This window comes from Peromyscus eremicus, chromosome 11, assembly GCF_949786415.1.
Source record: "Peromyscus eremicus chromosome 11, PerEre_H2_v1, whole genome shotgun sequence".
NCBI classification, from domain to species: domain Eukaryota; kingdom Metazoa; phylum Chordata; class Mammalia; order Rodentia; family Cricetidae; genus Peromyscus; species Peromyscus eremicus.
Window position 1 is genome coordinate 56767089 of NC_081427.1, and position 13324 is coordinate 56780412.

The 13324-nt window shown below is 45.5% G+C and overlaps 1 protein-coding gene across 4 annotated transcripts in view; it reads left to right on the top strand.

Annotated features, from left to right (window-relative positions):
* Iqgap2 (IQ motif containing GTPase activating protein 2) overlaps positions 1-3567 on the top strand; it is a 274968-nt gene extending 271401 nt beyond the window's left edge. For all 4 annotated transcript variants that reach the window (XM_059276313.1, XM_059276314.1, XM_059276316.1 and 1 more), the window contains 3 exons: positions 366-503; positions 1863-1971; positions 2626-3567. In XM_059276313.1, the coding sequence (XP_059132296.1) occupies positions 366-503; positions 1863-1971; positions 2626-2739 (361 nt within the window). In that variant the 3' untranslated portion in view covers positions 2740-3567. The remainder of the gene's footprint in view (positions 1-365; positions 504-1862; positions 1972-2625) is intronic.
* Positions 3568-13324: the final 9757 nt, after the last annotated feature.

Below are 13324 nucleotides of genomic sequence, written 5' to 3' on the forward strand. Positions count from 1 at the left end.
ACAAAGTAATATGTATAAAGTATGTATTTGGAACGGCACTAGCCATGAAGTGTTTACTAAATTAGAAAAGTTGTATTAAAACCTTCACTTTGGAACAGAAAGTTCATGTAATTACTCCAGGACTACTTGCAGTGACTTTTAAGACAGACACAGCACACTTTTTATTTTAAACACCAGCTTCAGTCGCTTAGGGAATCCCATTGGGTAGTGATTCCAGAGCAAGGGGAACATTGTCACCTTTTATCAGGAGAGGAGATAGCACAGGTCATTTTGAGGAAGCCCCCTGTGAACAGTGGGGTCCCTGAGCGTGGCTGCTGCACTGCCTGGAACAGCTTGACAACAGGTAGTTGTTCTTGTTTGCTCAGAAATTCTCGGAGATCGATTAAACTGGATGGAAAAGCCGAACCCAAGGGGACGAAGAGGGTGAAGCCAGTGAGGTACACAGCAGCAAAGCTCCATGACAAAGGTGTCCTGTTGGGCATAGACGACCTTCAGACCAACCAGTGAGTAGATGAGCGTCTACCGAGAACACCGCTGCCCTCCACTCACGCAAGCTCACTAAGAGTTCTTCAGTTTCCCTGGGTGCCTCAGAGGGCTTTGTTGGTTCCATCCAGGCTTAGCATGGATTACAGATCACTAGTAATCTGGTGCTGATGTGGTCAGTCCTATGAAGGGGGTGTATCTACAAGTAATGTGTTCGTTTGTCCAGTGTATGGATCCTCGGATCTTCTCTTGGTCCCTTCAAAAGAACTGCGTCAGAGTAGTGAGCATAAAAGGCCGCCTTCCAATCTTGGTGCGAGAGTTGCTAAGGATGTGGATGTCTTTGCGTTTCAAACCCAGGAGCTGTACCAGCCCCTGGTCAGAACCACCTCCAACAGCGTGCTGGGAGTGTGTGAATTCAAGGTGGAAGGACAAACAGAAACCCACCAGGCACAGCCTCAGCAGGCACACCTCACATGCAGGGACCATGAGCTCCATACCTTCTCTTCTGTCTTCTTTTGTCTCAAGAGAAGTCAGCCACTGACTTTGGCCTCCTCTCTGGGTCTACCCCCACCCCCCATCCCACCCCCACCATCTTCCAGGGCCTGACCCACAAAACCTGACTATATAAGCTCAGAGAACACACATCTTCCTCTCTTGAAGTTTCTGTAAAAGTTACTATCTGCCATACTCTGCCACCCCAACAGTAGTATAGGTCAATGTCAAGGATCACAAAAGGTTTTATAATAAAAACCCAGAGCCAGATACCAGGGTGAAGTAAAGCATGTAACACGAATCTTAAAAGGTCTTATAATAAAAAACCCAGAGCCACATACCAGTGTAAAGGCTGAAAGATCAGAGAAGCAGAGCACGCCACAGCCACCACCCATTACCTCACCAACTCCAGTCCTCAGACTGAAATCTCTGAGTCCTCACCCGAAAGAGTCTCAGCTGAAGCCTTAGTTCCTGTTTCCTCGAGCCTTATATACCTTTCTCCACCCTGCTGTCACTTTCTGGGATTAAAGGTGTGTGCCACCATGCCTGGCTCTGTTTCCAGTATAGCCTTGAACTCACAGAAATCCGGAGGATCTCTGCCTCCCGAGTGATAGGATTAAGGATGTGCCACCACTGTCTGGCCTCTATGTCTAATCTAGCAGCTGGCTCTGTCCTCTGATCCTCAGGCAAGCTTTACTGGGGTACACAATATATCACCACAAAAGCATCCCATCAGTGGCCTTCAGACTGGCCATTTAGGGAATGGAGTCAGGAGGTGATGTGAGGTGTAGTCTGCTCACTGGTCCAAGCGTAGGCTCTGTTAGTTTCTTTCTTCCTTAAGGGTTTACTTGTGATTGCCCATGTCCAACACTTCCTCTTTTCAATAGGTTTAAGAACGTTACATTCGACATCATAGCTACTGAGGACGTGGGCATCTTCGACGTCAGATCCAAGTTCCTTGGCGTTGAGATGGAAAAGGTGCAGCTCAATATTCAGGTGAGCTGGGGTTTTTGTGAGGGCCACTCAGGGCTCTCTCTCTGCCATACACAGTTCCTGACATCATCGCCGCAAAAGCCTGGGTTGAACGCCTGGAACCCTGGAACTCAGACGGTGGAAGGAGAGAACCTGCTTTCACACGTTGTCCTCTGACCTCCACATGCACGCCACAAGAGTGTGTGTGTGTGTGTGTGTGTGTGTAAATTTTTAATTATAAGATTGAAATGAAACCTGTGTCTGATATTAACTGGATAAATAATTTTCTTTCATGCAATGTTTTTTTTCCAGTGCTGAAGTTCAAACCCAGACCCTCTCGCACACAAACTAGCTCTGTAAATTATGACTCCGGCCCTCTCTCTACCTTCAAACCACTTTCTTCCATGTAGGGCAGGATTTCTCTTAAGTGCCACATTCTGACTACAGCATCACTCCCTGTCACTTAATAAAACTCTCACCTCAGAGCTGCACATCTGAAGTCCCTAGGGCCAGGCTCTGGGTTCCGAGTCCTTAACTAGCCTGTGTTTTTAAGCATACTAATGTTTTAGAAGCCCCAGCGGGATTATTGGACCAGCCAGGTTTATTTCGCCATCAACTCTTCTAGAATGTTTTTAAACGCTGATGTCACACAGATGTACCGTCACCCCTCTGTTGCAGGACTTACTTCAGATGCAGTATGAAGGGGTGGCTGTGATGAAGATGTTTGATAAGGTGAAGGTGAACGTGAACCTTCTCATATACCTGCTCAACAAAAAGTTCTACGGAAAGTGAGCTGCCTGTGGGGAGCTCATGGATTCTCTATCGCCTGCATCGAGAAATGAGTTCGTCTAGTATTTTTGTTTCAAAACATGATTGAAATCACTGCTTATAAAATGTGTGATTTTTTTTTTTTTTTAAAGACCAAAACTGTTCTGAAGAATGTAGCCACGTGCCTTTTTGATAATTGGATTCTACAGCAGAGGGAGAGACAAGGTGGGCAGATGAGACACACACACTGTACTGTGGCTGGCACAGGTACTCCAGCTGAAAGTTCTCAACACCCTGTGATTGGTTTCAAAGTAGGGGGAGAAAGTTTAGCTGACTAGGGACAAATGTATAAACCTATTTTCCTATGAAAAAAAATTTTAAATGTCCCACTTAAATGATGTAATTCTTCATAGATTGTTTTTATTATCTATGGAGAAGTAGAGATCTAATTAATTTGTAATGAATTATTTAGACATATAGCTCTAAGCCCTGTCTTCTGGGAATTATCAGTTTTAAAGAGAGCTTTTTGTGCAATTCAAAATGAAGTTTTTTTTATAAGTAATTGAAAGTGATGATCCAATAACACTTTCTGTATAAAAGTATATATTTTATGTGATTTATTCAATTACTGAAAGTGCACTACTTCCTCATGGGAAGGCTCCCGGATGAGGAGTCACATGGACCACCGTGGATAGCAGTTATAGACCCCTACCTTCACCCCTCACAATTTATTTGAATACTTCAATTGTGCCTCTCAAATTTTTTTGTAATGCTATAAAATCAGTATCTAGATGGTTTTTAAATGTATTCTTTGAAAATTGTTTTATGTAAAATAAATGTTACTTAATTACATGAACGTGGTTTTTAGGTTGTCTTAATAAATCCAACTCACTTAGTGGGTAAAAAACTCCTGGTGGGGCTTTGCAGGAAAAGAAGTCATTTACCCAGAGCTGTACAAATTAGGGTACGGAGTAAGCTGCTGTAGGAGGCAACACAGGACCTCAAGTTTAACCATTCACAGATGAGGGGATCCAGAGATCCAGGTTGACCAATTGGTCTTGTACTTAACCACTCACTCCCAACCAGAGAACATAGGAGCCGAAGTTCAGAATAAAATACTTTTACGGAGGTCACTTCTACCTACTTCCTATTGATCAACAGCAGGTTACAGCCGGCAAGAATCATCACTTCAGTCTGTTTGTGTGGTTATAACAAAATACCTGAAGCTGGGCACTTTGTAAAGAAAACAAATCTTTACTTAATTCAAAGTTGTGGAAGCTCTGAACAGGGTAGCAGCAACTGCTTGGTATTATATAACAGCACATGAAGAAGAAACAAACTCCTGGGTTACCCTTGCTTTCCAACACCCCATTCCGCTACCGCTCACCTCGTCCCAATGGACACAACCCCCCCCCCCAATCCCTGACCTAGTCTCTTCAACACCTCATCTCAATGCACACAACCCACCCCCAATCCCTGCACTCCAGGAGGGACTTGGAGTGGAAATGTCTGCATAAGAACCCAAGTGAGGGAGCAGTGTTTGGAAGCACAAGCCAGTGTTTCCTGGCATCTTTAAAAAGAACCTCTCTTGTTTCAGCAGCAGAGATGGCAAGGTGAATATGTGAGTAAGGACGTTTGGATCATGCCAATGTCCTCAGTAAGGGACGCTTGGATCACACCAGTGACCCCTTCCTGCTGTCCCCCAAGATAGGGATGTTCTTAAAGGTATCACAGATTGCCCTTTGTTGAGATCTGTGAGAGCCATAGCTAAGTGGATGACCAGAGAAGGAGGAATGTAATGAAGGAAAGGAGCAGCAACAAGCAATGTGGCCTTGCGTGCCTCTGAACTAAGTCTGTAGAGATCAGTGGAGCCAAAGCCTTGGCTGCTTTCAGGGCTGGACATCCTCTAGCCAGGGGGCAGATTTTCTTTATACCTCTGAAGTCCTGACTTGCTTCTTCCCAATTACAGCTTTTCTTATTCAGTGGCATTTTATTAAAATTTCTCAAGTGTAAGTGTAGCGTATGTGTGCATTATTCGTGGGCTTCCACTTGCCTGTGCATGCATATGTGGAGTCAGAGGTCAGCTTTGAATGTCTTCCTCTATTACTTTTTGAGATAGGGGCTTGTAGATGTAATTCTGAACGGTTTTATTATATAAGAAACACAGAGCCAGCCAGGCGGTGGTGGCGCACGCCTTTAATCCCAGCACTTGGGAGGCAGAGGCAGGCGGATCTCTGTGAGTTCAAGGCCAGCCTGGTCTCCAAAGCGAGTTCCAGGAAAGGCGCAAAGCTACACAGAGAAACCCTGTCTCGAAAAACCAAAAAAAAAAAAAAAAAAAAAAAAAGAAACACAGAGCCAAATGCAGAGTTAAAAGACCAGAGGTCAGAGAGCAGTAGCCAAAAGCTGAGACCACCTTCTTACCACCTGATGCCACTGCCATCCTTCCCCTGAGAAAGAGACCTACTTCCTATGTGTCTTTCCTTTTATTGACTTTCTGTTCTGGCTTCTCATTGGTTGTAAACCCAACCACATGACCTCCTCATCACTGACTGTCTATACAGACCTCCAGGTCTCTAGGGTTGGTATTGAGATTAAAGGTGTGTGTCTCCATGCTGGCTATGTCCTTGAACACACAGAGATCTGCCTGTCATGTGATTAGGATTAAGGGCATGTGCTACCATTGCCAGACTTCTGCTAAATGGCTTGCTCTTAGCTCTGACCCCCAGGCACTTTTATTTATTAACATACAAATAAAATCACATTTCAGCACAAATAAAATATCACCATTTTCAGCTAGGCTGGCTGGCCAGCCCCTAGGTTCCACCTGTCTCCATCCCACCCCATCCTCTCATTGCCAGAACTGTGATTACAGGCATGCACCACCACCATGTTCAGCTTCTTTGTGGGTTCTGGGACTGGAACTCTGGGTCCTCTTGCTTATGCAAGCAAGCCCTTTCCCCACTGAGCCATATACCTAGCCCTCCCCAGACTCTTTTGCCTTTGACAGACCATTAACACTAAACCTATAAAAATAATGGATCTTTACAAAGCTGATTCCCATATTTTGAGATGATCATGTTTAGTCAAGAAAGTTGGCAGCACTGTGTTCCCCTAACTTCTACGGTTACATCTGGCATTTTAGTTCGTTTTCCTACAGGGTTTCACTGTGCAGCCCTGGCTGGCCTTAAACTCCAGAGATGCACCTGCCTTGGGCTCCAAGTGCTGGGACTAGAGGTGTGGGCCACCATCCCTGGCCCATACCTGGCCTTTTAAAAAGACAAAAACCATGGCAGCAGGCCCCTGCTCCAGCCACTCTACGAGATGTGCTCTGTGAGCTCCAGAGAAGACCTGTCCCCATTATTCTGGATGTCAGTGGCCAATAAGATGCCAACTTACTTGGTTGCCAAGTAAGATGGGTGATTGTTGCGGTAGCACCCGTGCAACCGCCACCCGTTCACCATGTCCGAGCAAGGGGCTGTGGATTAAAACAGAGACAAGAAACAGCGAGTCATTCGCCACAACAGAATGCACAATGAAGGAGGGAGGAAACCTTAAATACAGGCTTACAGCACAATGGCGGATCCCAGGAGGGCAGAAGTTCGCTACCCAATGTTCTACATTCTTGCATCTAAGCTGTTCACACCAAATGCAGGATACACAAACAAAGAACCTCCAGTGAGCGTTCAGGAAGAAGGAACCGGTCAAGGTCGGCAAGCAGGCAACAGTTTACTCAAGATGGGAGTGCCAGGGCCTTACAGGTGATCACTATGTGGTATAAAAGATCAGAACTCTAATATGTCAGCCCTGGGGCGGGTGGGGCTATGTGGTGAATGGACACTAATTAGAGTTACTATTCATAGTGTGACTTTTATGACTTTTGTGGTGAAGTGCGGGTTAGTGGTATTCCTCAAACATCTCAAGAAGCAAACCACAGAACTGTGGATGGTGAAAAGTGCCCTGTATTTTGAAAGACCTTTCATGTATATTAGACCTTACCGCCAGTTAGCTTTTTGAAAATGCCATTGCATCTGGTTACTGAAACTAGGACCTGGTAATAGGTTCAGATAGTTAACCAAGCTTTAGTGCAGTGGTTCTCAATCTTCCTAACACTTCAACCCTTTAATACAGTTCCTCATGTTGTGGTGACCCCCCAACCATAGTTATTTTTGTTGCTACCTCATAGCTGTAATTTTGCTACCATCATGAATCGTAATTAGTAGATATTTTTGGAGTCAGAGGTTTGCAAAGGGGTTGAGACCCACAGGTTTAGAACCCCGCTCCAGAGCTGTGCTTCACTCTGTCAGTTCAGTGCCTGGCAATGCCTTATAAATAGTAGGCATGGACACAAGTCTGGAAATGGGGTGAGGAGGAGAGTATACGCCCCTTCCTGTGCCCCTCATCCGTCCAGTACTACTTTAGATGGACCATTGGATGGATGGGGCTTTTACTGATAACCTAGTGCTAATTGAGCATCCTTTCACCTTCCATATAAAACAGCTGGTATGGGCATGGTCCGAGGCTTTGTTTTCCTTACAACCTAAAATCTCTAAGCTCAAATACACTAAGCCCCATGTAACAGGAACTGAAGTTTCTGTTTATAGACAGGATCTCGTGTAGCCCAGCTAGCCTCAAATTCAACAAAGCAAGTGGTTAGGATAATCTTGAACTGGTGGTCCTGCCCTTGCCTCCCAAGTGCTGGGATTACAGGTGTGCACCACCTCAGTCTGGTGAACAAAAAATTCGTTGTTTTCTTTATAACAGATATGGAATTAGACAGATACTGAATTTGACCTTTGCTCAGTAACCTGAGCCACGTGGGTGGTTTACCACTCTCCTGGGGGCTAATTAGTGGAAATACTTGTTGCTCCATGATGAGACACAAATTATATTTTCTAAACCGAAAATACCAATTCAGGTTTGTAACAACAAGAGACAAAGACAGGTCTCCTCCTGGTTAGGTTGTAACTTACTTAAACCTACTGTTTGCTTGGAAAACAAATGTGGAGGTCTTAGGCAGACCAGGAAGTGAGTCGCTTTCTTACTTCCTGTGTTTTCACACCAACAGGCTCTCATATTACCACCACCAGCTTCTAAAAGGAAATTAGTAGGTGAATTCCTAGAATATTCTATTGTCTTTGGAGAGCTTTAAGTAGAGGCGTGGAAACAGTGCCCGAAACAGGCAGGAGAGTGGCTGAAACGGAACAGCGGAACAGTGCTCCTAACTTCCTGAGATTAAAATTCACACCATGGTGATGCCATGTGTGTTTTTAAACATTGGCATGTACCATCCACATGGGGAGAGGGCTAGACTCACACTATTTGGTGCCAGACAAGTTGAAATAGGGACTGTACAAGCCCAGAGTATACATCAATTCCATTAAGAACGATGCTGTAAAGCTGAGACTTCTTGGTGAGGAATGATCATTAGCCCTGACAGGCAGGTTGTTCAACCCCACACAACAGACATTTACTATGAAGGTGACAGAGGGGTTGGGCTTGAGTGGCAAGGAACAAGAGAAGCAGAGGGATCGGTGTCTTTGTCCGAGAAGGGTAGACGATCATGACAGAAATGCTGTCAAGCTTTAGGACAAAACGGAGAAAAGGTCACCAATGGACCGTAATACAAAATGAGCAATCCCTCTCAAGGAGCAGGCAGAACTCCCGTGCTTTGTGTGGGATGTTAGGTAAAGCGAACAGAAGAAGGCTCATAGTTGGATAACATGTATGTACAAGTCAAAAGGCAACATGTAGCTGAAATGGCTGTTGGGGGGGAAGGAGTGAATATTAATTAACTAAACAATGAGGTCAAAAGTTGGAGTAAACCATAAAAAAGTAGAAGAGAAGAAAACTGTCTGATTGTATACTTTTATTAAAATTTCTCCTGAACCCCAATACTATATACAATGAATATACACCAACTTAAAAATACAAATAAAGCTGGGCATGGTGGCACATGCCTTTAATCCCAGCACTTGGGAGGCAGAGGTAGGAGGAACTCTATGATGACAGGTGTGCATCACTATGCCTGGTCTACAGAGTGAGTTCCTAGACAGCCAGAGCTACATAGTGAGACTCTTGTCTCGAAAAACAAAAACAAAAACAAACAAAAATATAAATAAAAACTGTGTGAAAGTTAATAGCATTGAAATTAACAAATGTGAACAGCTGGGTCAATGGTTAAGAACATGTGTTGCTCTTCCAGAGAAACAGGTTTAAGTCCCAGCACCCACAGGGTGATTCTCAACCATGGACAATTTCACAACCATCCAGGGGATCTGGTGCCCTCTTCTAACCTCTGAGCATGCAAGTGGTGCACATATATACATGCAGGGAAAATACTCACACATAAAATGAGTAAATTAAATAAAAAAAACATTAAAAAATAACAAAAATGTGAAAATGAAAAATTCACTTCCAACTTCTGGAGAGATGATAGGTCAGAAAAAGAAATCGAACTATGCTCAGAACAAAAATGGAGACAAGATAAAAATATTTTGAGGGATAAAAATCAGTGTGTATATAATGGAATACTAAAATTGTTTTGTGTCTATAATGAACATGTACAGACTTCTGTCACTAAACAATAAAAACATCAACGACTTGCACATTTCTGTTCTATTAGACGCAACTATTGAGAGATGATTTCAAGTACAACAAAACGTGTATTTGGTTATATGCAAATACTATGCTGATAAATGTAAAGGGCATGAGCATCCTCAGATCCGGCTTTCCTCAGAGATCCTGAAACCACTTTTGAACATTGAAGGGCACGTGTACGTCGAATATTTGTTTGTTTGATCTTGTTTCAGACAAAGGCTTACTATGTAGCTCAGGCTGGGCTAGAACTTGCAACTTGTCTCTAGTGCTGGGATGACAGGTGTGTATCACCATGCCTGGTTTAGAACCACATTCACTTTTCCTGGCTCTCCTAAAGCCATGGTTGACAAAATGCATTCACTCCCACCCACAGCCCCCAAGCAGAAGCAACAGCAGCAGCAGCAGCAGCAGCACTTCAGACCCACTGCATCAAAATCTCTGGAAATGCAGCCCAGCACTGTGGCTTAAATCTTCCAGCTGACTCTGGTCCATGCCAAATCCCATGTCCTACTCTAAACTCAGGTGTGGGAGTCCTCAGAGCTCATCATCACCCAGGAGCATGTTTAGTACATTGGTCCATGATGGAACCCACGAATCTATACTTATACATCCAAAACATTAAAATTGCTTGTGAAGGTAGTTTTGACTTTTTGTGAATGATCTAATTAATAATAATTTATAATCTGAGGCTGGAGAGATGGCTCAGTGCTTAAGAGCATTTGCTGCTCTTGCAGAGGACCAGGGTTCGGTTCCCAGTACCCACATGACAGCTCATAGCTATTTGGAACTCCAGTTCAGCACTGCATGAACACGGTGTACAGACATACATGCAGGAGAAACAACCATACATATAAAATTTTAAAGAGAAGTCTCTTAAGAAAATTCACAGTTCTTAGAGAATGCTAAAGAGAGGAAGAAATCTCTCGTTCAGTCCCCTCTCCCTTGACTCTCTGTGTTACAACCGAATTCCGAGAGACACTTTAGCAAATATGCAGAGAATTTGAGAATTTCAAGAGCCCTCTTTCTTCAAGGGACATTTTGTTCTAATATAACAGCTCCCCAAAGCATCCTCAACACTCCCCGCCATTTCTGCCAGTCTTGTGTGTGTGTGTGTGTGTGTGTGTGTGTGTGTGCTCATGCATGTTCATATACGTGTGTGAGTACGTGGGAAGGCCAACGAATAACCTCGTGTCATTCCTCAGGCCTTTTTTTGAGATAGGATCTCCTACTGGCCTGGAGCTTGCCAAGTAGGCTAGACGTCTGGCTAGGGAATCCCAGGGATCTACTTGTCTCTGCTTGCCTCCCCAGAGCTGGGACTGCAAGGGCATACCACCCTAATTGGCTCTCACATACATTTGTTCTGGGGATGACACTAAGGTACTCAAGCTATCTCTCCAACCCCTTCAACATCTTTAAAGGCTATACAGACCTACATACACTTATTTGCACAAGAGTATAATTTATTGAGTATAAGAGTATAACACTGACCACAGACGCAAAGGCAGAAGACAGGTCCTGTGGTCTTGAGTTTTGCTTTCTACCATTTCCTTTCACCAGCAGCCAAACATTAAATGGAAAATTCCAGAAATAAAAGTTGTAATGCCATTCTAGGAAGGAGGCTGAAACCTTACTCCAGGGGCTGGACAGACAGCCCAGGGCTTCAGAGCACTGACGCTCTCGCAGAGCACCTTGTTCAGTTCCTAGCACCCACATAGCGGCTCACAGCCATCTGGGACTCCAGTTCCAGAGAATCCAACGCCCTCTTCGGAACTCTGCGGACACCAGGTATGCACGTGGTACAAACACACACAAGGCAAAACACCCAGAAACATAAAATAAATCTTTAAAAAAAATTCAAACTGACTCCACTCTGACACAGGGTTTTATGAGTGGATCATTTTATCCTGTGTATCACAGTATATACACTGCACCCTTGTTAATAACCATCTCAATACTACAGTATCTGTCCCAGTATCCCAGTGCTTGTGACTGTATAAACCTTGTCTTATTTAACAATGATCCCGGAGCACACGAGAGTGATACACAGAGGGTATCATGACACATCAAAGAACAGATTAACTCCAATACTAAAGGGTAATGCAGAAGACACAGGCAAAATCAGTCTCCTGCTAATACAGGGTTGAGCTCTCCGGGTTTCAGGCTTCCAGGGGGAGGTTTAGAAGCCTCTCTCTGGATTCAGGAAAACTACCATACTTCAAATCTTTGGCCGTCAAAAACAAAACAAAACTGTCACTTGTTTCATTACTTTTCTGATTTTGGGGTGTCTTACAATCTGTTGGAGAATGTCTTGAAAATCAATGGTTATCTACCCCTCGGGTGAATTGCAGCATTTTACTTTTTTCTTGTCTATGGTCCATAAAAGTGATGAACCTAAAAACCCATGGCATTTCAGAGAGGTGAGGGAACAAAACCATGTTATTAATGTGTGCAGAAATATCTTGCTAGTTTCCACCTATCCTAAAACGTGCTTTCTCAAGAGATTCCAGTGGGCAAGACTTTTAAAATAGCGTTGTTTAGCTGGGCAATTGCATAACTTACTGAGCAACCTATGAAGTTAATGAGTAAGTTAAGGTAAGAGGAGTAGATGGCCTCTCTCCGATGTGTTTTCTCTATTGGTTGAAATGTTGAGGGTCTACTTGGGGAAAGATAGTCATCGTGCAATATTGCTCTTTTCAAAGCCTTTGCCAGGGGGTGCAGATTACCCCTGTGCTGGCTAGTTTTATGTCAATTTCAGACAAGCTGGAGTCATCTGAGAGGAGGGAACCTCAATTAAGCAAATGCCTCAGATACACACGCCTGGAGGGCATTTTCTCAGTGGTTGATGTGGGTGGGTGGTGCCATCCCAGGGTTGGTGGTCCCGGGTTCTATGAGAAAGCAGGCTGGGCAAGCCTTGAGGAGCAAGCCAGTAATCAACATTCCTCCATGGCCTCTGCTTCAGCTCCTGCCTCCAGGTCTCTGCCCTGTTTGAGTTCATGTCCTGACATATATGGAAGTGTAACCCTTTCCTCCCCAAGTTGCTTTTGGGCATAGTGTTTCATTGCAACAGTAGAAACCCTAACTCAGACAACTTCAGAGTACTGAGCTTTGACGGGGTGGTGGTGGGGTGGGGTGGGCCCGCAGCTCAGCTCTTTCAGCGGGTTCAGCAACCTCTGGCTGGGTGCAGGACCAGCATCCATTTTCTGTTTTGTCCTTAAATTTCCCCCACTAGACACTCTCTAAGCAAAATTAAGCTGCGGGCTCCTCGTCGCCAGGCCTCAGCCACGACCCCCCTTTTGAGATCTGACGCTGGAATGGAGCCAAGCACAAACCGTGAGGTTCCAGAACGTGGGAGAGACCCTTTAAAATTCCCCAGAGCCACCCTCCTCCTCCCGCCCCCGCGTCCTTCTGGAAGGAGGGAACCCAAGCATCGCCCACCGCCCAGGGCTTTGGGGCTGCGGCTTGGGTCGCCGGGGAAGGCGGGGTTCGGCCGGCAAGAGCTTAGAGAACCTGCGCTTGAGTCCCTGCGGCCAGGTCCACTCACGTAGAAGACCCGTCTAAGCTCGCAAAATAAAAACATTAGAGAAATATCAAGCACTCTGCCCACGCATCTGGGGACACCCTTGTCACTGCAGCATCAACCTTTAAATGAATCTCCCCTAAATTACAAAAAAACCAGAAGTCTCTCGCCAACTTTTAGCTAAACTCCAAACTTGGCGAGCGGCGCGCGCGGACGCCAAGAAGGGGGGCGAGCTGGCGCACCACGACGGGACGGTCCCGGTCTGGCTCCGCGTCCCAGGAGGGTCACTGAAGTGGCCGCAGGCGCTTTCCGAGGATCCCACGGGACTGAGTCACTCCCGGGCTCGCGGCTCGGCCGCACCGGGGGAATAGGGGTGGGTGTGAGCCTCTGGCGCGGGGTCCCGCTCGCCTTCCGGAGCGAGGGGCGGCGGGCGCGAGCGGGAGGCCGCGAGCACGCGCACAGCCCGCGGGGCCCCGCCCCACGCCCCCGACCCGC